The sequence below is a fragment of the Dromiciops gliroides genome, chromosome 2, assembly GCF_019393635.1.
Source record: "Dromiciops gliroides isolate mDroGli1 chromosome 2, mDroGli1.pri, whole genome shotgun sequence".
Taxonomy (NCBI): domain Eukaryota; kingdom Metazoa; phylum Chordata; class Mammalia; order Microbiotheria; family Microbiotheriidae; genus Dromiciops; species Dromiciops gliroides.
In genome coordinates this window covers 70979341-71006445 of record NC_057862.1, presented here as the reverse complement: position 1 = coordinate 71006445, position 27105 = coordinate 70979341, and the positions used below count along the sequence as shown (strand labels likewise).

The 27105-nt window shown below is 36.8% G+C and overlaps 1 protein-coding gene and 1 pseudogene across 3 annotated transcripts in view; both read right to left on the bottom strand.

The window, feature by feature from the left end:
• The window catches only part of MAPK8 (mitogen-activated protein kinase 8), a 121004-nt gene that overhangs the window by 35509 nt on the left and 58390 nt on the right, over nucleotides 1–27105 (bottom strand). For all 3 annotated transcript variants that reach the window (XM_043983093.1, XM_043983092.1, XM_043983094.1), the window contains exons 2-4: nucleotides 26158–26241; nucleotides 4059–4228; nucleotides 428–557 (exon numbers count right to left, since the gene is read on the bottom strand). In XM_043983093.1, coding sequence (XP_043839028.1) covers nucleotides 428–557; nucleotides 4059–4180 — 252 coding nt within the window. In that variant the 5' untranslated portion in view covers nucleotides 4181–4228; nucleotides 26158–26241. The remainder of the gene's footprint in view (nucleotides 1–427; nucleotides 558–4058; nucleotides 4229–26157; nucleotides 26242–27105) is intronic.
• Nucleotides 22701–23426, bottom strand: LOC122738299 (annotated as a pseudogene).

The following is a 27105-nucleotide window of genomic DNA, read 5'->3' as shown; positions in this document are numbered from 1 at the left end:
CTTTTACTGAGGAACAGGAGAAAGATAAAACAATCTGGACTTTCAGAAACTTGAGGGCAAGGATGACTTTTTATTAATGTATTTATTGCCTTTCTTTGTATCCTTAGTACTTAGCATAATGCCTACAATAGTGAAAGTGTTTAAAAAATGCTTCTTGACTAGAATTGACTTTACTGGAGGGATCCGAGAAAAATCATGGGAGAAGTGGTGACTTTTCATGGTAGATACTCATTATATATTTGTCTATTTAAAATGAAATTTTATTGGAAAGCTGGCTATAGAAACTAATTCTCAAAAATTACTGTACAAAACTTAACTGAGGAGGGTTAACACAGCAAATTATAGGTTTAAAAAGCAGAAACATCACATATTGTCATGAACTTCATTATGATGTGACCTATATTTAAATACTAAACCTTTCACTTACATTTTTGTGATTAACACATTTCATAAGAACAAGCTCTCTATAAGCCCTCTTGGCATGAGTCTGATTCTGAAATGGTCGGCTTAGCTTCTTGATTGCAACATTTCTTTCAAGAATGGCATCATAAGCTGCACTGTAATTAAAAATAAAACACAAGCAAATATTAGGAGAAGAAAAGTTACTCGTTCACAGACATGAATACATATCAATCTTTTCTAGCTAAATAAATAATAAGAAGCTTATATCTCTCCTGGTATCAACATGTTCCTCTTCTTCCTGTCAACCCCCCAAAACAAAACAAAACACTTCAATCTTATAATTTATAAGACATTTGAAAAATATCTGAGCTTTAAACAAAACATCTTCTACCAGTTATTCTTAACTAAAAATTTGCCTACCAGTTAAGTAGAGAAATTTTCCTTATTTTACAAAGTACAAGGAAGTACTAGTATTATTTGGGTGCTCCCCACAAAAAGTATTTTTTCAGTTTTGGAAATGCTCAATTTTAAGTATAAACAGATTAACTGACTTGTCTAAGGTATCTTAGACAAAGATATTAAGGTCTATGCTTCCTGTGAATGTCTATAGTATATATTGTCAATATCATCATTTTATTGAACAGTATGATTTGGAAGTCAATTTTCAAATGCCGAAATCTGAGATCTTTCATTATGAAGCTATACATACCCGTTTTAGGAATGTATGTGTGTGTGGTTTTTTTAAAATTATAAGCTATGGGGCAGCTAGGTGGCAAAGTGGATAGAGTATCGGCCCTGGAGTCAGGAGGACCTGAGTTCAAATCTGGCCTTAGACACTTGACACTTACTAGCTGTGTGACCCTGGGCAAGTCACTTAATCCTCATTGCCCTGCCTCCCCCCCCCCCCGCCCCAAAAAATTATAAGCTGAGAGGTGCATGAATTTGGAGGCAAAAGACCTGACTTTGCCATTTACTAGTTCTGTAATCTTGGGTAAAATCACTTGACCACTTTAAGCCTGTTTTCTTATCTGGAAAATGAGGATAATAATCATTACAGTCCCTAGCCTACCAATTCGCTATAAAGAAAACACTTTGGAAACTGTAAGGATCAACAGAAATGTGAGCTAGGCACATATTTTGCATATTGGCAGCTAGAAAGTACAGTGGCTAGAGAGTTAGGCTTGAGACACTTATTATCTGTGTGACCCCAGGCAAGTCACTTAACCTCTGTTTGCCTCAGTTCCCTCAAGGCTAAAATGAGGATAACAGTAGCATTTACCTCACAGAATTGTTGTGAGGATCAAATGAGATATTTATAAAGCTCTTAGCAAAGTGCTTGGTGCATAGTAGTAATCTAAATGCTCATTCCCTTCCCTTTCCCCTATTTGCAAAATTTATTTTGAGAGTAAAGTAAAACCTACCATTTAAATGTCACTTGGTTATGAATTACAGTAGAGAAGGAACCCTCAGTTAGGTATTGGAAGTCCCCTGTTGGACTATTTCTATTTGTAAGGTCTCAAATAAGTTACTCAAGTCTGAGTATGTTTGTGCCACTGTAAAAAGTAGTGCAGGTTTGTATCTTCTGGCTCTAAACTGGATCTCAGTTACTGGTCGATGCAGTACAAGATTGATAAGAACCAACCAAAATTCATTTCTTTTTCAGTGTGAAGTGGATTTCTGTTTTATTACAGCAGGTTTATGTTCCAAAATAAGTTTTGCTTCAGCTAATCACTATCATTTCAATAAATTAATTCTGGTACCACAAGCAAAGACTGACTGAGTAAAGGTAGTCTAATACTAAAAACTGGTTGTCAACTAAAAGTTGATTAGACAGAAAAAGCTACTATAAAATTGAAAACACATTTAAAATGATTATTTTTCATTTACTGACTTAAAAAGCCCTCTTAGCCATCATGCATCTTTGCATACTACCAAATAATGTGTATTTGTCTACATCATGAACTTCTGTATTCTTTTACATGTGTGCAATGGAATTTAGGGTTATGCAATATGAATGGCTTCCCTTTGCTCTTTTGAATGGCCTTACCTATCCTCTTTCCTTCACCTCTCTAGTCAAAGAGGATGAAGGGGCACACTTTCTTGTTAAAGATAACCCATTTCCTCCATTTTCTTTCAGGCTTTTACTTCATCAATCATACCTTCTTTCTTATACATTCTCAGTATTTACACTAGCTTAACAATGAATAAATAAATAAAAAGGAAAACTTCACTTGGCTGTTTCTTCTAGCTATTATCTTCTTTTCCAGTGCTAAATTTCTAGTATATGTATCTTTACCACCTACTTTCTCAACTCCTTGCAATCTGGCTTCTGTGATCATCATTGTAATGAAATAGCTCTCTCAAAGGTCACTAATAATGCCATTATCATTATATCCAATGTCTTTTTACATGCGTTTATCCTCATTTACTTAATGCTATGGACTACATATCTCTTGACTTTAGCACCCCTTGGCTTCCATGACACTAATTTCATGACTTTCCTCTTACCTCTCTGTGACTACTGCATTGGTTTCATAAAGTCTTCTCATCTCACCCTTTAAACATAAGTGTTCCTTAAGTTTCTGTCCTAGACTCTCATTTCTCTATAATATTCTTCCTTAATAATCTAATAAAACATAACCTCTATATAGGTAACTTCCCCAAACTCCAACAAAATTCCCCCATGGTTCCAGACCGGCATTTCCAATTGTCTGAGGGATATTTCCACTTGGCTGTCCTGTCACATCAAAGTGAACAGGTCTAAGACGAAACATAACTTTCCCTCTTAAATATACTCCACTCCAAACTTCTTTATATCTATTAATGCCACCATCCCACCAAATCACTCAAGCACGTAACTCTGAAATCATATTTCTTCTCCCTCATACCCCATAGCCAATTAACTACAATGTCATTGTAGATTTGGAACCAACATATCTCACATCCTGACTATTTTTTCATGCTTTCCCTACAACAATTCTAATTTTGGCTTTTGTTTCTCCTGAATTCTACTTATTGTCTACCCCCTCCAAAAAAAAAAAATCATTCATTAGCTCTACTTGTCACTCAGTACCTGTCACTTCACATCTGCATAACTAATAGACTAATCAAAGAATTCTGATATTTTGTTTGGCTTAGAAGAAACATTAATTTTTTGCACCTACAAGCAGAAAGGCTGATTCCTATATGTATGCTTTTTAAAATACATACAGCTGATCTTAAATTCATGGTGCTAAACTGATGATTAGGTAGAGTTTTTTATTTAAAAAGATTTGCTAACATAAGTATAAACAGAACTCCTGAATTTGTTAATTGTTCTTTCTGGCAATGGACACAGTGTAACTTAAACTGAAGTGGTCTAAGGATATAATAATCCCTCATATTTAAAGATGGAGTTACTGAAACCATAAATCGCCTTGTATTCCTTGGAGGAAAAACATTCTTTTGGCAAAAAGTGCTAATTGCAATGACCTCTTGTTAATTCTTTTACACTCTTAACATAAAAATAATAGCACACGATCAACTCCTAGACAGTAGTAGCTTACCCTTTTGCAGCTTTGAATGTGTTCTCCTGAGGAAATTTAAATTTTACCAAGATATGAGGAAATAGAGATGCGGTACTATTGATCTTTAGTTATTTTTAAAACAAAACTTACCACACTATTCCCTGGGCCCCTGAGCCTATAGGTTTTAAATTCTGATACCGTTTCAGTACAGTAAATGTAGAATCTCCAATCTCTACACTATAGAAATTACTGTCACGCTTGCTTCTGCTCATGATGGCAAATAATTAATTTGATGGCTTCATCCAAAATTCACTCAGAAGCTGTAAAAACAGAATAAAATATGACATTTATAAAATAGCAACTAATCTATTAATTGTGCAATATTAAAATCAACAAAGAATCATCTAGTCAACTATAGTAAGAATTTATATAAAATGTAAAGAGATTTTCATTCAAAATTTTAATAAGACAATGGGAGAAAAAAGCAAAGGATTATAGATATTATTTATTTTATGTATATATGTACATATATATATAAAAATATTATTTCCCGTCCTCTTCCCCCTCAACCACTTAGGTATTTGGTAGGTCAATGAATTTTTTCTCCTTCGTTAAACATATTTAGTGGGGCAGCTAGGTGGTGCAGTGGATAGAGCACTGGCCCTGGAGTCAGGAGGACCTGAGTTCAAATCTGGCTTTAGACATTGGACATTTACTAGCTGTGTGACCCTGGGCAAGTCACTTAACCCCAATTGCCTCACCAAAAATAAATAAATAGATAGATAAACAAACAAATGAATAAATAAATAACCATATTTAGCAAAGTAATTAATTTCTCAACTCTGGAATTTATTAATTCATTCCCTTAAATTTTTTTTTAAAGTGGGGCAATGAGGGTTAAGTGACTTGCCCAGGGTCACACAGTAAGTGTCAAGTGTCTGAGGCCGGATTTGAACTCAGGTACTCCTGAATTCAGGGCCGGTGCTTTATCCAATGTGCCACCTAGCTGTCCCCCATTCCCTTAGATTTAACATTTAAACTCAATGTTAAAAAATATAACTGTATTTAAACTAAATGTTAAAAAGTCATATTCTAAAGTCTAAGTATCTGTCATTTTGTTGGTGAGAGGCATTTTCTTCATTGCTAAAGATCACAAGTCCATGACTTGAGAGATGATTCTCTCTATTGACAGAATCAAAACAATTCATCAGCTGGCAGCCAACCTAATGATGAGTCCCTTTGTATTTAGGTAGACTACTCTTCAAATGATCCATATAGGCTATTGCTGGGTTTGTATTAAAAGCCTTTCTAGCTTGGGAGAACTCATCAAGACTTTAAGATGAAAGAATTGCAGTGATTTTATAGTTTACCTAGGGCAATTAAAATTAGTTTCAACTTCCTGAGGAAAAAAACATTAAGTGCCTAACACTTGCAAAGAAGTATGCCAGGTACCTCAGACACAAAGGAAAATTAAACTGCCTCTGTCTTCAAAAATTTTACATTTTACTATTAGAATATAACCAGGGGCAGCTAGGTGGCACAGTGGATAGAGCACCGGCCCTGGAGTCAGGAGGACCTGAGTTCAAATCCGGCCTCAGACACTTAACATTTACTAGCTGTGTGACCCTGGGCAAGTCACTTAACTCCAATTGCCTCACTAAAAAAAAAAATAAGAATATAACCAGAACATAGAAAAGTAAATATGAATTATATACAAATTAAGAAAGAAATTTCAAGAAAGAGAAAGCAAGTCTAGACATTTTGGAAAGCAATTTGGAACTGACCAAGGAGTTACTAATGGATCCATACTTTTTGACCTAGCTATATCATTATTAAGTGTATACTCCAATGAGGTCAAGCAAAGATGAAGGGGATCTATATGTACAAAAATATTTTAAGCAGCTGTTTTTTATAGTAGACCCAACCTGGAAATTAAGGGGGTATAAAGTGATTGGAGAATGGCTGAACTAAGGGTAGCATATTAATTTAACAGGCTATAACTGTACCACAAGAAATAATAGAATGGATAGTTTCAGAGGAAACTGGGAAGACCTCTATGATTTGATTTAGTAAAGAGAGAAGAACCAGGAATACAATTTAGACAAATGACATAAGAAACAAACAAAAACATTCAAAGACTCAAGAACTCTAATTAATGCAAGAAGAATCCACTACCCAAGTGATGAACATGAACACAGAATGAAATATGCACATTTGGACTCGAACAAGGTGGGAATTTGGTTTTGCTGGTCTATGTGTATTTTTTTTTTCGGTGAGGCAATTGGGGTTAAGTGACTTGCCCAGAGTCACACAGCTAGTAAGTGTTAAGTGTCTGAGGCCGGATTTGAACTCAGGTCCTCCTGAATCCAAGGCTGGTGCTCTATCCACTGCGCCACCTAGCTGCCCATGGTCTATGTGTATTTTGAGAGCTGTTTTGTTTTACTGGAGGGGCAGTAAAAAGAAGGAATAAGTGCTTATAAAATAATTTTTGGAATATATATATATATTTTTTATTTTAGTGAGGCAATTGGGGTTAAGTGACTTGCCCAGGGTCACACAGCTAGTAAGTGTTAAGTGTCTGAGGCTGGATTTGAACTCAGGTACTCCTGACTCCAGGGCCGGTGCTCTATCCACTGCTCCACCTAGCTGCCCCGGAATATATTTTTGATATAATTTTTTTCTCACAAAAATTTCCCTGAGTATCTCTCCTCTCAATCCATCCCAGAGAACCATCTCACAAACCAAATACCATTTTTAAAGAGACAAGAGAAAAAAAAAAACACAGCAAAACTGAACAATACATTTTAAGAAGTTTGATTGTACCCATGGGGCCCCCACCTCTGCAAAGGAAGAGGTGAAACAGGAATGCCTTCAGATAATTCTTTGGAGTCGAGCTGGTTCTTTGTAGTTTTGAAACATTCATTTTTTCTGGATGTTCTGTTTACATTGTTGTAGTCCTTGCATATGTTGTTTTCTTGGCTCTGCTTATTTCATTCTCTATCAGTTCATGCAGATCTTTCCATCCTTCTCTGAATTCATTATTTCTTACAGCACAATTATATTCCATTACATTCATGTTTCACAATTTGTTAAGCCATTTTTCTCAGTTGATGGACAACTACCCAGTTTCAAATTCTTTGCTATGGCAAAAAGCACTACTATAAGTACTTTGGTACATATGAGGACTTTCTTTTTATCAATGGCCTCCTTGGGATATAAGCCTAGTAATGGTTCTGGGTCAGAGGGTATAAACATTTTAGTTGCTTTATTTGAATAATGTCTACTTCCTTTCCAAACAGTTTTATAGATTCACAGTTCCACAAACAATACATTAACGTGCAAATACTGACTATTCCCATCTTTTGTCAGGTTTGCCAATTTATGGGGTTTCACCCTCAGTGGGTTTTTTTTAAATATACATCTCTATTAGTAGTGACTTGGAGCATTCTTCCTTTGAGAACTGTTTGTTCATATCCTTTGACCACTTATCTATTGATGATAGACACACACACCTGTTAATTGTTTATATATCTTAGATACAAAATTCTTTTCAGATAAATTTGATTAAAAATTTTAGCATTTATCCCTTTCCTTATTCTACTCCATCCCATCTTCTCTAGCAGATTGCCCCTTCTATGATTCCTACTTTCCCACTTATCTTCATCCAGGTCATGCCTAGCAACCATGCAAGCACTGCAAGGTTCTGTCCTATCTTCTCTTCTCCCTTTATATTACTTCACTTGATCTCATCACCTTCTATGAATATAATTATCATCTCGATGCTAATAATTCTCAAATTTACTTATCTTGTCCTAACTTCTCTGCTGACCTCCAATCTCACATCTCCAACGGCCTCTTAGATATCTACGACTGGATGTCCTGTAGATATCATAAACTCAAGATGTCCAAAATCGAACTCATTATTTTTTCCCCTAATTATCCTACTCACCTTCTAAACTTCTCTATTACTATTGGGGCATAATCATCCTTCCAGTCCTCCAGGTTGTACCCATCTTGATTCCTCTCTCTCATTTCCCATATCCAATCTGTTGCCAAGACCTATCAATTTCACCTTATTAACATCTCTCTTGTATATACTCCCTTATCTCATCTGAAACTGCCACCACTCTAGTGCAGGCCCTCATTACCTGATGCTTGGACAATAGCCTGCTGATGGATCTATATTCCACAAGTCTCTCCCTACTTCAAGTTTATTCTCATTACAGATAATAATTATTACAAAGATATCACTTCCTATTTTAAGAAAGAATCCATTGGTTCCTATGCTTTCTAGAGTTTTTAATATGAAAGGGTGTTATATATTTTTCAAAGGCTTTTTCTGCATTCATTGATATAATCATATGATTTGTTAAGTTTGTTATTGACATGGTCAATTATGCTGATAGTTTTCCTAATACTGAACTAGCCCTGCATTCCTGGTATAAACCCTACCTGATCATCACATACAATCTTTGTGATTGATATAGTGCTCCTTGCTAGTACCTGATTTAAAATTTTTGCATTGATATAAAAAACTTGTCTATAGTTTTCCTACTCTGTTTTTGCTTTTGCTGAGTTTGGTATCAAAATCCTATTTGTGTCATAAGAGGGTAGGACTCCTTTACTGATTTTTACACAATATTGGGATTGAGTGTTCCTTAAATGTTTGGTGGAATTCACTTGTGAATTCATCTGATGCGGGGGGAGTTTTTTTAGGAAGCCCTTTATGGCTTATTCAATTTATTTTTCTAAGATAGGGTTATTTAAATATTCCATTTCCTCTTCTGTCAAATTGGATGGTTTATATATTTGTAAATATTCATCCATTTCACTCACATTGTCAGTTTTACTGGAATATAATTGATTAATTGCTTTAATTTCATCTTCTTTGGTTGTACATTTACCTTTTTCATTTTTAATAATGGTAATTTGGTTTTCTTTCTTTTGGGTGATCAAATTAACCAAGGGTTTTTTTATTGTTTCCCCCCTAAAACTAACTCATAGTTTTATTACTAAAATGGTTTTCTTACTTTCAGTTTTATTAATCTCTCCTTTGATTTTCAGTATTGGCACATTAATCCCCTGTAATCCCTTTCTGATGAGTTGCCAGGTCCCCTTACTGTCTCTGGCTTGAGAACTCCTGAAACGGCTGCTGCTTCTGCTGCTACCACCTAGTACCACCACTGGTATTTCATCCTTGTGGGCTCCTGGCCAGGCTCTACCCCCATTTCAGATCTCTCTTTCTGACCTCTTAAGTTGTCTCAGGCTGGAAGAAAGTCTCACTCTGAAATCACCCAAGGTTATACAAGTAATGTCTGAATTAAGATTTGAATGTGGATCTTCCTGACTCCAAGTCTAGCACTCTATCCACTGCAATATATTACCTCTAAAATGAATAGTAGGCATATTTTCCAAAGATCAAAAAAAAAAAAAGGGAAAGGGTGACAATGATACTTGTATTTTTCCCTGCCCTCCGAAAGGAGAAAACAAAGAAAAGAGTGTCAATAAAACATTTAAAAACAGAAGAGAGTAGAAGGGGGTATAGGAAAGGAAGGACATTGCGGGTATTATTAAATAATAAATTACAAAACAAAACAAACTGTATTGTTGGGTTAACTGAACCTAAGCTATTATGTTCAACTGCTTCTAGGTCTTTTGTACCTATTATGTTCCACTGATCAACAGTAATCCAATCCTTTGGTAGTTTGTTTGGCATGGCACTGAATCTATAAGTTAATTTAGGTGGTATTGTTATTTTTATTGCATTGACATGGCCCAGCCATAAAAAATTGAGCTTGCTATTTTGGAGAAGTCATAAAAGACTGTCATATGGAAAACAATCAGGCTTATTTTACTTATCCCCACAAAGCACAGCTTAGAATAATGGATGATGAATTTAGCCTTTATTTAAGTTAGAAAAAAAAAAACCCTTCCAATTAGAGCAATACACAATTGGAAAGGGCTACCTCAAGAGGTAATGGCTTCCCCTTCTTTGGAGGCCTTCAAGCCAAAGGCTCTATGAGCATTGGTTATGTATGACAAATATAAGTTTCTTTTTCAGGCATGGGTTGAAGTAGGTAGTACCTAAAGTTACATTCAACACTGGAATTCTAACCCATTCCAGTTGTAGTTACTAGCAAGCACAATTATGACTCAATAGTTTATATATACTTCAAACCAAAAAACAACTCCCCCCCCCAAAAAAAAACCCCCAAACATCCCACAACCTAGTCCTCAAAATTTCAATTAAGGGGCAGCTAGGTGGCGCAGTGGATAGAGCACTGGCCCTGGAGTCAGGAGTACCTGAGTTCAAATCCAGCCTCAGACACTTAACACTTACTAGCTATGTAACCCTGGACAAATCACTTAACCCCAATTGCCTCAGTAAGACAAATAAACAAACAAACAAAAAAATTTCAAGTAAGAGGTATAGAGAATGGTACTAGAGATGTAAAAGTGCTGCTATATTTTGTCCTAATATAGAAGCAACATTTTAGGAAAAGCATTAATAGATTGATAGGAGAATGTAGAAAAGGGAGAGAGAAAGGGAGAGAAAGAGAGAGAGTGAAAGAGAAAGAATATGAATACAGGTATGTGCAGGGGTTGAGGGGAGATGAGATGATAACTCATCAAGTAATGGATAGAATGTCATGTGGAAATGAGGTTCAATTTGTCTGCTTGGCCCCCAAGAGCAAAACAAAGAGCAATGTAGCATAAAGGAAAAATAAAGCATGAGATAAGGATAAATTTCATAATAATCAGCACTATATAAGAGTGGAATGGGCTGGATTCCTTCTGCTTGATGGTCTTCAAGCAAAAGTTAGAACATGACCTGTCAGGTATAATGTAGAGGAATTACTTGGGTTTGTTTCAAATTGAATAAGCTCCAAAGCAGATTCTATGTTTTTAACTTCAGTGCTTTTTCTATTCTGTAAAATAAATGAGAAATGCAGATTGAAATATCCAAAAAGTAGATAGAGGTATGAGACCGGAGATGAAAACCTGAATAAGATTACTACACTGGCTGGAACTAATTGTATATACAGCCACTGTCATTGCTCTTAGCCTTCTTGGCTTTTTTTGTTTTTGTTTTGGCAGGGCAATGGGGGTTAAGTGACTTGCCCAGGGTCACACAGCTAGTAAGTGTCAAGTGGCTGAGGCCGGATTTGAACTCAGGTCCTCCTGAATCCAGGGCCGGTGCTTTTATCCACTGCGCCACCTAGCCGCCCCCCTTCTTTGCTTTTTTAATCCAAATACTGGCACTACAAATCTAAACCCTATGTTTAAAGTCAAAAGTTCCTTGGCAATTCAAAGGGTGTTTTCTTTCCTCAATTTCCTTAAGTCTTTTGTGGTATTTAAAATGGCTGACCATCTATTTCCCAAAAGTTCCCTCATGGCTTTGGTTTCTGAGATAAAATACTATCATGTTGTTGCCCACTGCTACTTGTCTTCACTGGGTCTTCTTTATCTTGCTAATAGTGAACATGTTCCAATCTTCTTGTATTTTTTTTACATCATCAAAATTGCCCCAGTATCCCTCTAATATAACAAATATATTTTTAAAGACAAAAAAGGAAAACGAAAAAAATCAGTGTAACAAAAATAGATCAATAGAAAATTTATGCAATATACCATAATTCTAAACCTCCCACATCTGCAGGGAGTATGGTGGAGGGTACCTTCTCTTATCTTTTTTTTTAATTCCTATTTTTTCTTTATAATTTTGTGACATTTGATTTTATTATCCTGTAGCTATTATTTCAGGTTCCATTGTTTTTATTATCTATATTGTTTTCTTGGCTCTGTTTATTTTACTCTGCATCAGTTCATGCGGATATTTTTCCTTTTTCTTTGTATTCATCATCTTTTAAAGAATGATAATGTATTGGGGAATATGGCATATAGTACTGGTCTAAGCCTAGTTTCTGTCAGTTTCCAGTTTTCCCAGCAGTTTTATCAAATAGAGATTTTTTTCCTAGGTAATTTATGTTTCCTGGTTTATCAGACATTGGGTTGACTTCTATTATTTATGATTCTCTCTTGCTTCTTCTGTGCCATTGATTTATCTCTATTTTAAAATAAACATCAGATAGTTTTGATGACTGCTGCTTTATGATATAATTTGAAGTCTATATGTACTATTTGTCCCTGTCTCTTTTCATTATTTCATTTGATATTCTAGATCTTTAATATTTCTAAATTACTGTTATTATTTCATCAAGATCTATAAAATCCTTTTAAATAATTTGATTGGCATAGAAACAAAACTGAATAAAACTTTGGCAGGATTGTAATTTTTATTATATTGGCACAATCCAGCCATGAACATCGAATATACTTCCAATTATTTAAGCTGTTCTTTATTTCTTTAAGGACCACTTTAAAACTGAATCTATTAGTATTTTGTGTGCTTTGTTATAATGTGTCCCATATATTTTATGTATTTTGTAGTTATTTGGAATAGGATTTTTCTTTCTATTACTGCCTCTTGGATTTTTAAAAGGTCTGTAAAGGATGTGTTTGCTATTTCTATTTTTTTTACATTTGTTTACAATATCTCTGTGCCCTAATACATGGTCAATTTTTGTAAAGCTCCATCTGGTGCTGAAAAAATACATATGTAGATTCTTTAGCAGTTCCACTTAGAAGATTCCACAAAATCCATTAACTCTCATTTTGCCAGCAATTTGTTCAATTCTGTATTTCTTCTTTTACTTATCATTTTGTTAGAATAATACAAAACTGAGCAAGGGACACTGAAAGCTCTTTCCAATATTATATTGGTGTCTTTTTTCTTGTGATTCAGTTGATTTTTCTTTTATGAATTTTGTTGCCAAGGCATTTGGAGCACATACATTTAATATGGATATTGATTTATTGTGTATGGTTCCTTTCAGCATAATATAGTTTCCTTGCTTATCTTTTTTTATATTGCATTTTTTTTTTGTTTTTGCTTCCTCAAAAAGCATGATTGCAACTCCTGCTTTTTTGTATTCAAGTATTCTGTCTTTGTTTTTTAGGTATATTTCTGTTAACCAACAAATCATAGGATTTTGTCTTCTTATTCAGTCACTTTTTAATTTTATTGGATTATTCAATCCAGGCACATTTAGATTTTTATATTTTCCTTCATTGGTCCCTATTTATGAAAATTACCCCTCTTCCTCTTTAAGATAGTATTTGGTCCCTTCAGTTATTTTAGCTTAATCTACTTTAAGATAATTCTATTCCTACCAGATCTCTTTTCTTCAACCTCAACTCCCTCTCCCTCCCATTTGTTACCTTTTGCCCTAGTTTTGGGGTTTTGTTTAACTTAATAATTCCTTTTTCTTGCATCTAGATATCTAATTCATTCCCTCTTTTTTTCCCCTTCAAGGTTAAGGAGTCCAGTAAAATTCCCTTCCTCTCTTCTGCTTCAATGTATTTTATTTGTTAGTTTTAAATTTTCATTTTCTGTATCTTTTTCTACAGAGGGTTTCTTTAGCTCCTTCTCTGCTTTATCTATTCTAGATTTTTATTCTTTGATTTATGACAACTGTATTTACTTAGCTCTTCTTCAGTCTCTGTATTTCTTATCAAATAAAAGCTTCTAAAAGTATCTTTTTTGAATTCCTTTTAAAAATAGTTACTGTTTCTGAATTAAAGATCACTGTTTTTTGTTTGCCTGATTTTTGGTACTTGTTGTACCTTACTTTTGGTAATAGCAATTTCTTCAGGTAATAGATTCAATTAAAAAACCAAAACAAAACATTTGTTAAACAGTTACTAAGTGTCCTGAATTGTGCTAAATGCTAGGGATACAAATAAAAAGAGTCCCTGCCCACAAGGAACTTCTTCCAGTCAAATGGAGGGTAAATAATACACAAAAGGAAGCTGAAAAAGGGAGGAGGAAGAATATGTGTAGTTGTAGAATCTAAGGAGGGTAGAACCCTCCATAAAGGAAGGCTTTGGGAGGACTTTAGTGCTCTACCCTCCAGCCTTCTAATCAGAGGGGAGAGGAAACTGAGGGTGAGTTAAGAAGGTGTTGGGTATCAAAGCTTTTGTGGCAATGAGATTTCAGGTCATCAGCCTATAGGGGGAAGGCATGTTTTTCCCTAGAGTCTAAGCTGAGAAGAACTTCTGATGGAAAATCAAGTAGAGAGAATAGAACAGGATAAAGAGAAGTACTGACCTGGGGTAGGAATCTTCCCTTGTTCCTAATTGTGCAGTTCATTATTATTCTTTGCACCCTCCATGAAAAATCAGGGGGGATTTTTCATGGAGGGTGCAAAGAATAATAATGAGCAGGGGGGCCTTTGCCATGAAATTTCATCTCTAAGTGCATGGCTCTTATACTTTTTTGGGTTCTAGTTGTACCTAGGAACTCTGAATACCCTTCTAAAGCAGGATTAGAGGCATCAAATCTAAGCACCGATCTAAGCACTAACCCTGAAGAATGTACCTGTTGCGAGGTCATCATCTCCTCTCTTTTCCAAGGGGAATGTTCTTCAGTAGGACTACAGCCCATCACTAAAACAAGGTTTCCCACATGTCACACCCTCCTCTTATCTCCTCACCCATTCTCTCAAAGGCTCTCTCCTTCCTGAGGAGGAGTTATATTCCCTTTGAGGTTATCCTTTGACTTGGTTAAGATACGTTCATTCTTGTCTTCCTCCCATCTCCCATTTTATGTATGTCCTCTCATTCTGTAATTTAGCTGTCCTGTGTAGGCAGGGTGTTATGAAGTTTAGCTCATGATATTTCAGGTCTGTTTCTCTACCATCTCTTCTGATTGACTTCTGCTTTTACTTTTGTTTCCCTAGTGTACTTTTAGAAAGAAATGCATTAACATTTTCTCTGTTGTTCTTTTGTTATTGTGTCCTTTGTGGTTATAGTTGTTTTCCTTTCTTGTATTTTTGTTGTCTGGGGTGTCTGAAAATCAAATAAATAGCTTTTTTAGGTATAGTTTTCATTGTAGGAATGGATAGAATGCCTTTTTTTAGCTGAATGATAATCTTTCTCACTAATGGTCAGCTCTAGTATGTAGGTTTTATCACTTTGGGTTGCATCTTGAGCACCTTTGCTTTTCAGAACACATTATTCCATTTCCTCTTGGGGGTACTCATGGATATAGAATAATCTTGTTATTCAAATTTCCCTTCCTTTCTGTTCTCATTACTTACAGAATTTCTTGTATTGTCAATGGAGCTGTTAAACTTAATCACAGCGTGTCCCGGAGTTTGCACCACAGGATTTCCCCTGAATTGTGCATTTTTTGACTGGCACTTTGCTTTCTGTGTTCAAATAGTCTGGGCCATTTTCTTGTATTATTTCTTGCACTATGGCATTCAGGTTTTGGGAACCACCATATTCTTCTGGGAAACATTCAGTGTCTGAGAAATAGATAATCCTTAAGTTGTCTCCATGCAGTTTATCTTTAAGATTAGTGTGTTTAACACTTAATGGAGATTTTTTATTTTAAAGCTATTGCTTTTTGTTTTTCTTCTTCCATATTGTGCTTTACTTCTGGATTGTATTTGCCCCCCCGCCCCCAATTCAGTTATTCTTTAGTTTGTTTCTTTGGTGAAGTTTGACACTGTAGTTACAAGTTTTTCTTTTTGGCTTATTATTTCTTCTTTGTAGGCCACAAATTCTGCTATTACAATTCTTCTTTCTCATTTAAATTATTCAAGAACATCTTGTTGTGATTCCATGATGTCTTGGTCCTCTGCCTTCAGGTTTTAATTTTCCTTTATCTTCCAATATGTATTCATAGATATCTGGGCTTTTAAAAGCCAGTTCTAAAGCCATATTCCATTCTGTTATTAATATCTTCCTTCCTGGCTTCTTTGCTTATGTTCAAAACCTTTAACTGAGTTTTCTTCCATCTGAGACCCAAGGTAACCTTTATTGCTCATTTTTGGATTCCTTCCTCCCTTGCTTTCCCTAGGGGCTGGACCTTAAAGCTATCTGAGCCTCTTCCACCATGGGCAATTAGCATTTTAATGGCCTTGTTGTCTATTCAAGTGACTTCTGAGGGGACCAAAATGGCTCCAAATGGATGCCAGTCCACTTTCCTTCAGGCTTATTGTAGCACCAGTCAGTCATATAGTATTTACTAAATGCCTACCATGCTCCAGGTACTGTGCTAAGTGCTAGTGCCCTATCCCAGCTTCCTCCATTCTTTAGTTTTTTGGCTAAGCTCTGTTGCTGAGCAGCGCTGTGCTGCCATCTTGACCAGGTCAGACTTCTGTTTTTTTTTTTTGTTTTTGCTTTGTTTTGTTTTGAATTTTCCTTGGCACAGAGAGGGTGAAGAGAAGAGCTGAATTCTGTGGCAAGTCTGAAGGGCTGGCCTGAACAGCCTTGCCAGAATGTGGTGGCCTGAGGGGAGAAGGTGTTAAGTAAACCTTTAGGGTTAGGGATTAGCCTTTTCCCACAGTTATATTGGTTTTATTTCTCATGCATAAAAGGTTCCAGGATTGGAGAAAGTATCTAGTCCTCCCAACTAGCTGGTAACATAACACAGAAGTAAGCCCATGTATTAATACTTCAACTAAAATGCTTACACAGATGACTTCTAAACCTTTTAGAGGCCATCTCCAGTCATACTGATCTTTATCTTGCCACTTCACCCAGATGGCTCTGGAGGAAAGAGTAAGGCTGGTGACTCCCAACAGCCCTGCCTCACTTAAATCCAATTCATTTGCAAGTCATGACATCACCTCCCTGAAGTCATATGAAGTCCTCTTTGAAAAGGAAGGATGGGGGCAGCTAGGTGGCGCAGTGGATAGAGCATGGGCCCTGGATTCAGGAGTACCTGAGTTCAAATCCCACCTCAGACACTTAACATTTACTAGCTGTGTGACCCTGGGCAAGTCACTTAACCCCAATTGCCTCACCAAAAGAAAAAAGACTACACAGAAAAGGAAGGATGAACAACAACAATAACAGTAACAACCCGTACCTGTAACAAACAGAATTCCAGCCCCATACTTCCAAATGCCCATTGGACAGTTCCACATTAAATGTCTCCTCAAACTAAACATTTAAACTGAACCACTTCGTGCTTTCCCAGAAAACTAACCTCTTTTAAAATATTCTTATTTGTATACATGGCACTAATATTCTATGACATGACTCAGGCTTAGAAACTCAACATTATCTTTATTTCATTTATGTGCTCTCCATCATCCACATATTGTCCATCAGCCGCCACATTTATTTATTTCTTCCAGAGAATATAAATTCTAAAGAATATTCCTGGCTCTGGAATTAGCATCTCCCAAATCGTTGCCTTCAAATCTGAAATAAAACACAGCAATCAAGCAGCCCCCTAAATACCTAGGAATACTCCCCAGCATATACCCCACTGTAGCCAAGTGGTTATTTAAGTATTACTTGATTGCCATAGGCTTTTACTTTTTTTTTTTTTTTTGGAGGTGGGAGGGAGAGGCAAGGTAAGAATTATGAGGATGATACATTCAGGTTACTTTTGAATTAAGATTATCTGGAAGGGGAAGACATTCTAAACTCTGAAATTTTTTTACCTTTATATCTTTGGTAAAGTACTTCCCATTTTCTGGAATGTCTTCTCTTGAACTTTTTACCTATTGGATTCCTGCCTGTACATTAAAGGCCAACTCAAATGCTACTTTCTCTGAAAGCCTTCCCTGATCCCCTCAGACAGGGGTTCTCCACTCTCAGTACTCAGACGGTTTGCTTTGTACCTCTCAGATGTACTTAGCTGTGTTATGTCCCTTATCCTCTTATTAGATTGCAAGCTCTTTGAAACCAGGAACCATGTGTACTTAGATTTTGTATCTTCTCCATTGACTAACAAAGTGTTCTAAACAAATGCTTAATAAGTATTTGTGAATTAAACACACTGGGAATCCCTGGTATATTACGTGGGGAAAAAAGAACAGAGTGGCTATTCACACCTATGAAAGGCTGGCTTCTTCAAACAAAGATTTTAAGGAGATGTGGAAGATAGGACAGAAAACAAGGTACATAAAAGAGGCCCAAACCAACAAAAACAATAATAGAGAGCAACAGTGGCAGCTGTGGGAGGCTAAGGCCAGCCCTAGGAGCTAGCATTTCATGGGGTAAAGTTCCTAGGCTGCAATGTGGATCCAATTTCAAAGGGCGAATCCCCAGCATGAAGAGCAGAAAGGATTATAAGTCATTGGCGCTGGGGAGATGCTGATGGACAGTACCCCACTGCCACAGAGGCAGCCACAACATAAGGTATCTGGAAGTGTGACCCACCCCCTAGACCAGGTAAAACCATCTACTGCAGCAGTGGTACTGCGTTACCTTAGAAGTTTCTCCCACACTGATTTCAGGGAATAGGAGCAGGAAGAGAAACAAGAAGGGATTCATGCTTAACAAAACCAGCACCAGAACTGTCAACATACATTCTTGCTTTGTATTCAACAACTGTATCCTAATAAGCTAAGTAAACCTATTCCTATAAATATCTTGCCTGTACCATAATCATTTGTGTTGGCAATACTTGAAGAACAACATGAGAACAGTGGTGAACAGTGGTGGGAAGGGTCCATTATTGGCAGTAGATACCGACTGCAGAAGTGAGAGCCAACAAAGGAGAAGCAACAAGTAGAGAGAAGATTTGGGGAGGAAAGTGGTAGAGATGAGCAGCAAGGGACATGTGAAGAAAGCCAAGTGACAGAGGAGGAGCAGACATCTGTGATGAAAATAAATAATCTCTGAGTGATTAAGACAATGTGTGCTACTTTGCACAAAGTTACTTTCAAGGTTATATGTAGGAGAAATGACACTTGCTCTACCTATCAATATTATGTGCTTAAAGGGTTAACCCTAAGCTAAGCAGAACAACTCATTTCTGGAGAGTTCCCACTAACCTGGGTTTTATTGTATTGCTTAATGTTGATGTAGCTAAATGGTCACCATTTCCAAAAGAAGAAATTATGGATAGCATTCCATTACCACCAAAATATTTCCTAATGCAACAAAGAAATAAAAACAAAACCCAGTAAAATAGAGATGTCCTAGATCAGCTAATAATTACCACCAATGATTACAATCAGGTAATAATTACCAATTCATCTTACCAGTAACTTAACTACAAAGTAAATTTTAGAAGAGCTAGGGAAGCCAGAAGAAAATGATTCAGTGACAAACATTCTGCTGTAATTAAGTGTTTGTTCTCTGGTGGAAAAAATAACTGATTTAATTTTGGAATAAGCTGTCCTATTTCACAATCTGAAAACCCAGCAAAAATATTTTTAGAAAACCCCATCATTTCAATTTAATTGAATGCAACTTTCTAAAAATGACAGATCCGTAACAAATCCCGCCCCCCCCCCCAAAGGTTGGGCATCTGGATCTAAAAGTATAAATTAGCCAAGAACAGGTAATCATTGTCTCACTTTCAAGTTCTCTTTTGTAAGATAATGCCAATGGGTTAGCCTCCAAAGACCTACTATTTATTTATTTATTTATTTAGGGGTTTTTTTTTTGGGGGGGGGGGTGAGGCAATTGGAGTTAAGTAACTTGCCCAGAGTCACACAGATAGTAAGTGCCATGGGTCTGAGGCCGAATTTGAACTCAGTCCTCCTGAATCCAGGGCTGGTGCTCTATCCACTGCGCCACCTAGCTGCCCCCAAATACCTACTATTTAAAGAGAAATTAAATGATATTCTAGTTGTCGAGACACATTTATGAGCACCGTATTAAGTGCTGGGGATACAAACAAAGGAAAAAGATTATCCCTGCTCTCAAGGAACTCACAGTCCAATGAAGAAGACAGCATGCAAATGACTATGTCCAAACAAGATACAGACAAGACAAATTGGAAATAATCTCCAGGTGAAAGCATTGGCATTAAAGGGGAACTGGACCATCTTGAAGAATGTAGGACTTTAGGTGGGGCATAAAGGAAGCCAGGAGGCAGAGGAGTGAGAGAATTCCTGACAGAAGGGAACATCCACTGAAAATATAGTCAGAAGATAGAGTATTGTAAGGAAGAGTAAGGAGGCCAGTGTCACTAGAGCAAAGAGTATGTGGAGGGGTGTGTCAGAAGACTAGAAAGGTAGGAGGGGGTTAGGCCCTGGAAAACATTAAAAGCTCAACAGAGGATTTTGTATTTGATCCTGAAAGTAATAGGGAGCCATTCATGTTTATTCAATAGAGAGGAAACATGGTTAGACCAGCATTTTAGGAAGAATACTTTGACAGGTGAGTTGAGTGGAGGATGTACTATAGTAGGGAGACCTGAGTCAGGGAGCCTAACTAGCAGGCTATTGCAATAATCCAGGTTTGAGCTGATATGGGACTTCATCAGAGTGGTGGCTGTATCAAAGGAGAGAAGGGGACATATACAAGAGATGGGAAGGAAGTAGAATCAACAGCTATTCTGTAGAGGAATTTGGAACTATGTCCAAAGGGATATAAAACCATGCATACTATTTGACCTAACAATACCACTACTATGCCTGTATCCAAAAGGAAATTTAAAAAAAAAGGAAAAGGACCTATGTGTACAAAACAAATATCTATAGCAGTTCTTTTCTGGTGGCAAAGAATTGGAAATTGAGGGGATGCCCATCAATTGGGGAATGGCTGAACAAGTTGTGGTATGTGATTATGACGGAATATTATTGTGCTAAAAGGAATGATGAGCAGGATACTCTCAGAAAAACCTGGAAAGACTTACAAGAGTTGATACAAAGTGAAATGTACTGTGTACAAAGTAACAGCAATATTTATTGTAAGATGATCAGCTGTGAATGACTTTGCTGTTCTCAGCAATACAATGACCTAAGACATCTCAGAAGGACTTATGATGAAAAATGTTCTCCATCCCTAGAAAAGGAACTGATGGACGTGTCTGAATACAGACCGAAGCATATTTTTCTTAACTTTATTTTTCTTGAGTTTTTTTTTTTTAAATAGCAAAAAAAGTAGAATCAAGAGGATTTGGCAACACAAGTAGATGTAAGAGGGAGTCAGAGACAGGGTAAGGAATTGAGGATTATTGTTTGTGTTTGAGCTTAGTGTATTACCTATTGCTAGAGCAGCAATGACTTTACCATTCCCCCCAAGTCAAAACCCCCAATTCTGAGTGTTCAATCTTTTCAATATGAAGGTCCAAAGAGAAAAGCCCACTTTGGTAAGGGGTCTGAACAGCCTATGTGGCTGGCCTACTGCTCCAAGCCATTACCAAAGGGCTAATGTCTTTTACATAAGTTAGTGTCACTCACAGAACAGACAACAGCTGTTTGTACTTCCAACAGACATCCCCTATTAGGTTACTTGCCTCTTAAGTCTTGGCAAAGGGATCAGGAAACAGGTTCCTAAGCTAGTGTCTTGATTCTAGATTAGCAGAGTTCCCTGGGAAGATGTCAGTTAGTTGCAGCAACTAAATAGGAAAATAGATGAATATTCTTTACCTAAGAAAACAGCCACCAAATAAATATTTATATTGGATAAATAAATGTGCATAACAGAATCTACTTAGATTTATTTATTGCCCTTAATCCTATAGATCAGTGATTGGCTGTGATTGCCTATACATTGAGGAGTTTCATTTACTTATTTGTTTTTAATATAATTTTAAAAAATATTTCGAGTTCTAAATTCCCTCCCTACAGCCTCCCCCCTACTCATTGAGAAAGCAAGCAATGTTACAGATGTGAAGTCATGCAAATATTTCCCATATTAGCCATGTTGAAAAAAAAAGCAAGAAAAATAAAGAAAGTGAAAAAATATGCAGTTTTCCCTCTGGAAGTGGACAGCATTTTTCATCACGGGTCCTTTGGAATTGTCTTGATCAGAGCTGCTAAGTCTTTCACAGTTGGTCATTGTTACAATATTGTTGTTATTGTGTGCAATGTTCTCATTCTGCTCAATGTACTTTGTATCAGTTCATATATGTTTTCCCAAGGTTTTTTTGTTTTTGGGTTTTTTTGCAATTGGGGTTAAGTGACTTGCCCAAGGTCACACAGCTAGTAAGTGTCAAGTGTCTGAGGCTGGATTTGAACTCAGGTCCTCCTGACTCCAGGCCAATGCTTTATCCACTGCACCACCTAGATGCCCTCAGTTTTCCCAAGTTTTAATGAAGCCATCCTGTTTGTCATTTCTTATAGCAATCAAATACCACAACTTGTTCAACCATTCCCCAACTGATGGGCATTCCCTCAATTTCCAATCCTTTGCCACCACAAAAAGAGCTGTTATAAATATTTTTTGTGCACAGAGGTTCTTTCCCCTTTTCTTTGAATTGAGAAATTATTCATAGCAAATTTTGGTCATTACAGAATAGGTCTTCCCACATTGGAAATATTTAAACTTTCCTACAAATGTTAAAGAGCCAATCACTACCTTAGATATATTATCTTCAGCAGAATTGTGAATGGGCGATATCTTTCCTATGTCAAGTGAAAGGTGCATGAGAAGTGAGAAAAGTGTGTCTACAAAACCCTCTATATAAAAGTAGGCTCCCGAGGCAGCTACGTGGCACAGTGGATAGAGTATTGGCCCTGGAGTCAGGAGGACCTGAGTTCAAATATGGCCTCAGACACTTAACACTTACTAGCTGTGTGACCCTGGGCAAGTCACTTAACCCCAATTGCCTCATTTAAAAAAAAAAAAGTAGGTTCCCAAGGAGAGTAACTGCCCATATGAAAAGGGGACTTTAGAACTTCATGAGAATTAATGCACTGGTGTGCCTCGGTTTGAGGTTATGGGTTGATGGAGGGTTTTTTCCCCCTTACAACACTGCTCCATCTTAGGAGACTTTTGAACTCTCTATAATTAAGGTGATGTAGCTTATTGGTGATGATCTGAAGTACCTCTGCAGAACTGGACACTGAAACTTGAGTTGGATTCCTGGAGAATTCTTGTTTCAAAAAAGGCCTAATTTTTCAGATGAGGTTCTGGCCTTATCCTCATTTTCAGAACCATGATGCTGACACATGTGGGACAGACAAGGAAGTAGAAAATCCATAAGCAGACAAACCCCAAGGTTTTCACTTGGGAGAAGAATGGGGTGTGCTATTTGGAGTAGACTGGGCTTAAGTAGTCAATCTTCTTTTGTCATCTCATCATATTGCAACTTTAATTTATGGACTGGTTCTGACACACAAAGCAACTTTGTTTCTGTTGTGGTGAGGCCTTTATGAGAAGTGTATATGGTATTCCTTATTCCTGACTGCTGCTCAAAATGCTGACTACATGCTTGGCCTTCATCACCAAGACCTTGGTCATAGGGTCACTGGAAGCTGAGGGGGTTTTGGTAGCAGAACATAGCTTCTGTACTGCAGAGATCTTCCTTCCTCCTACCTTGGAAAGCTGCTGGTATTTCTGATCTGAGATGGTCCCATTTTCCCACAGTACCTTGTCACACATGTCAAATGGAGGAGTCATCAGTGTGGGATCCTCCAGAGCATCATCATAACTGAATGCCAATGGTGCATGCCAATTGTCAGTGACATCTTGCCTGGAGTCCACCTGGCTGTGCTCAATGGCTGGCACATTTGGTTCTCTGAATGCCATCAAAGACTATGCTCCAAGAGTTTCTCTACAAAGAAACCCCAAACTCTGATTCCTGCCATAAAAGTCTCCATAAGTTATGCAACTACAACAAAAATGCCCAAAGGGAACAATCAGCAGTTGATAAACAAGCAAGGAGTCCCAAAGCAGATCCAATACAGAGAACCTATTCACTGCTCGGCCTCCAGGGGGTGATGAAAGGGGGAGAAGGAACCATCTGCAAGCCCAAGGCAATGGAAGGGATATGAAGCTGAGACTAACAAGGTTCCAGGCCCCCTCCCCCCCCCTCCATAAGTACAGAGGTAGAGGGTGGACTGAGGCTGGGGCACAGATGGCTCCAAGATACAACTGGACTTCAGCAGAGAGAGGAAGACGAAAGCATGGTAATGAATTTTCCACTTGGCTTCCTTTAAAACTCAATTCAGGTGAACCTCATACAAAGCCTTTTTGGATCCTTCTAGCTGTCAGTGGTCTCTCCTTCCTGAAATTATCTTGTATATAATTACCTGTAGAGACAGAAGCTCCTTGACGGTGAGATCTATTTTTGGCTTGTCATTGAATCCTGGAGTGCCTACACTAGTGCCTTAACAAAGTCAGTACTTAACTGCCAAGGCAGCTAGGTGGCATAGTGAATAAAGCACCAGGTCTGGAATTGGGAGGACCTGAGTTCAAATCCAGTAGCAGATACTTAGTAGCTGTATGACCCTGGGCAAGTCAGTATCCTCATCTTGAAAATGATCTAGAGAAGGAAATGGCAAAACACTGCAGTATCTTTGCCAAGAAAACCACAAATGGGGTCACAAAGAGTCAGACAAGACTGAACAACTGAACAACAACTTGATTTGCCAACGAATAAATGCCACAATACTTAGAAACATTGATATATTGGAAAGTGGACAGGACACATTTGTCAGTAATAGAAAATTGAGATTGAAGTTTTGAAGTAAGAATATTGAAGAATACAACTGGAATAATGAAGTACAAATTCCTCTATGTTTCCTGTGGCATGTACCAGAGGGATAAGATTGAATAGCTTCCTGTTTCTTTCAATTCCTAGCAGTAAGAACTGTGGAGTAATAGAGCTAAAACAGGTATGCTCATTTCATATGTATATGGCATAGAGAGAAGAACGATGACACACACACAAATCTATCCTAGCACAAAGTTTACATGTATTGCCACAGACCACTAGTGTAAATATTAACTGAATGAATAGAAAAGGCAAAATTTGTTTTTGTTTTTTAACAACTGCTTAACTTTAACTTCATTTAGAGGCTCAGATGTGTAACAATTATGATCTTTCATTTATACGTATATCAGTTAATAGCAAAACATCACTGATTTAGACTGAATAAGAATTCCAAATAATTTAATAGTTTTTTTGGTGTTTGACAGTCTAGGTGAGAACAGTAGTACAGTTTCTTGCTCCTGCTTAATAGAGGGTTATAGAGTATTACATGAATCAATGGCAGTAAATATTTTAAACATTAAATGTATAGATAACAACTTTCTACGAGTCCCACAGGTGATATTCTTGTAACATCAAACAGATGGAACACAGCAGAAACCTGGAGGTAAACTGTTATAAAAATAGCAAACTTCATTTGGTAAGAAATATATGAATTATGACAAAATGTATGAATTATATGACAAAACAAGGCAGCAAAGCAACGGGAAAAACTAATAGCATCAAGAATTGACAGCTGATAGAGGGAAGAAATAGAAGGCATATAAAAGCATACATAAATCTGAGACAATGGCTCTAGAATCAGAGGAACAGGGATTAAACCCCACCTTAATGCTTCCTACCTGTGTTACTTTGGGCAAATCATTAAATCTCTTTGGATCCCTGTTTCTTCATTTGCAAAATGAGGGAGCTGAACGAGATGAATTCTGAGGGCTAGATGTATAATATTAAGTTACCCAAATATCTAGTTTTGTAGTTACCATTTTTTTTTGCCCTCACCCAAAACAGCCAATCTGTTGTGAAGTCGTTTTGCTTCTGTCTTCACAGTAATTTGTAGCTGACCTTTTCTTTATATTCTTCCTACAACCAGCATAGTTGAAACATTTATCTCTTCTCATTTAGACTACTAGTCTAACATCTAGTCTTCTAGTCTCCAGCCTATTTCTGTTATCATGAATAGTTTTGATAATGGCTCTTCAAGGGCAACCAAATACAATTTAATCTATTGAATTTACTATTAAAGAGTCTCTATAATCTCATCCTTATACATGCTTCAGTTAAAGTGAATTATTCTTCACCCCATTTTTATACTGTCCTTGCTTCCTATCTCTAAGGCTCTGCTGAGACCTTCCCCCACCCCCAAACTCAAAAAACTCCTCTCTGGCCAATTTCTGTCAGTTAAAGTCATTCCCTTCCTTCAAGGCTCATCTCGGATGTTCATTCCTGCAGAGGTGTAACATCTCATTCCCTGACAAAATGGGCAAAGGATATAGTAGGGTTATATGTATATCAGTCAATTAATTTTTGATGATATAAATGATAATAATCCCCAAGTAATAACAAAAATAATTAGTTATTTGATGAATATACAAAAGACTGTCTTCTCTTTTGTTTTCATTTGTGAGAATTCTGTTATGTGATATATGACAACAGTTTGCATTTTGTCTTTGTCATGAGAAATTTGCAACAAAACTTATTCAAACTTAGTTTTTATTTAAATGAGAAATACCCCCCTTCAATCTACTATTGCTTAAATACCCATATTACCGTTTTACATGTAGTCTTCTTTTATGAGCTTGGGATCTCAGTCATTGATTTCACACCTTCAAATCATCCAGTTATTTTCAATTCCTGAAATAAAAGTGAAATAAGATTGAGTGGTTATAAAACATTAACATGTTTTTTCAAATATTGTTTTCTTTAAGCCAGCCTCTAAAATTGCCAATAAAGGCTCGCCTTTACCAAAATTATGTGAAAAACTTATTATAAAACAACTTTTAATTCCAGTAACCAAAGAATTATAAAGGTTTAAATATTAAACATTGATGTTTCACTTCTCTGCCTTATGACGATATTTTTTAAACCATTTCCTCTGTAGAGTTATGGTCACTTCAGATCTCAATAAAAAAAAAACAAAACTAAATAAACTTAAGAGGGGCAGCTAGGTAGTGCAGTGGATAAAGCACCAGCCCTGGATTCAGGAGGACCTGAATTCAAATCCGGCCTTCAACACTTGACACTTACTAGCTATGTGACCCTGGCAAGTCATTTAACTCTCATTGCTGGGAAGCATGTGGTTATTTTCAGCAAGGCAATGATCCAATATAACCCTGAAGGACTTATGAAGATTGCAGCCCATCTGCAAAGAAAAAACTGATAGCATCTGAAAACAGATGGAAACACATTTTAAAATATATTTTTTTTCTTTTCCTCCTTGACAATTCCTTAATCTGAAGTTTTGGGTTTTTTTTATTGTTTTCTCTCACAACTAGCTAATATGGGAATTTTCCCATGACTACTCATGTATAATTTATTTTGAATTGCTTGAGTTCTTGTGGGTGGGGGGGTGCAAATGGAGGGGGGGATGAGAAGTTGGAACACAAAGTTTTTAAAAAATTGATGTTAAGATTTTGTTTTTACATATATTTTGGAAAATAAAATTCTATTAAAAAAAGAAAGAAAGAAAAAAGAAATGCCATTCTGCCTCAAATTTCT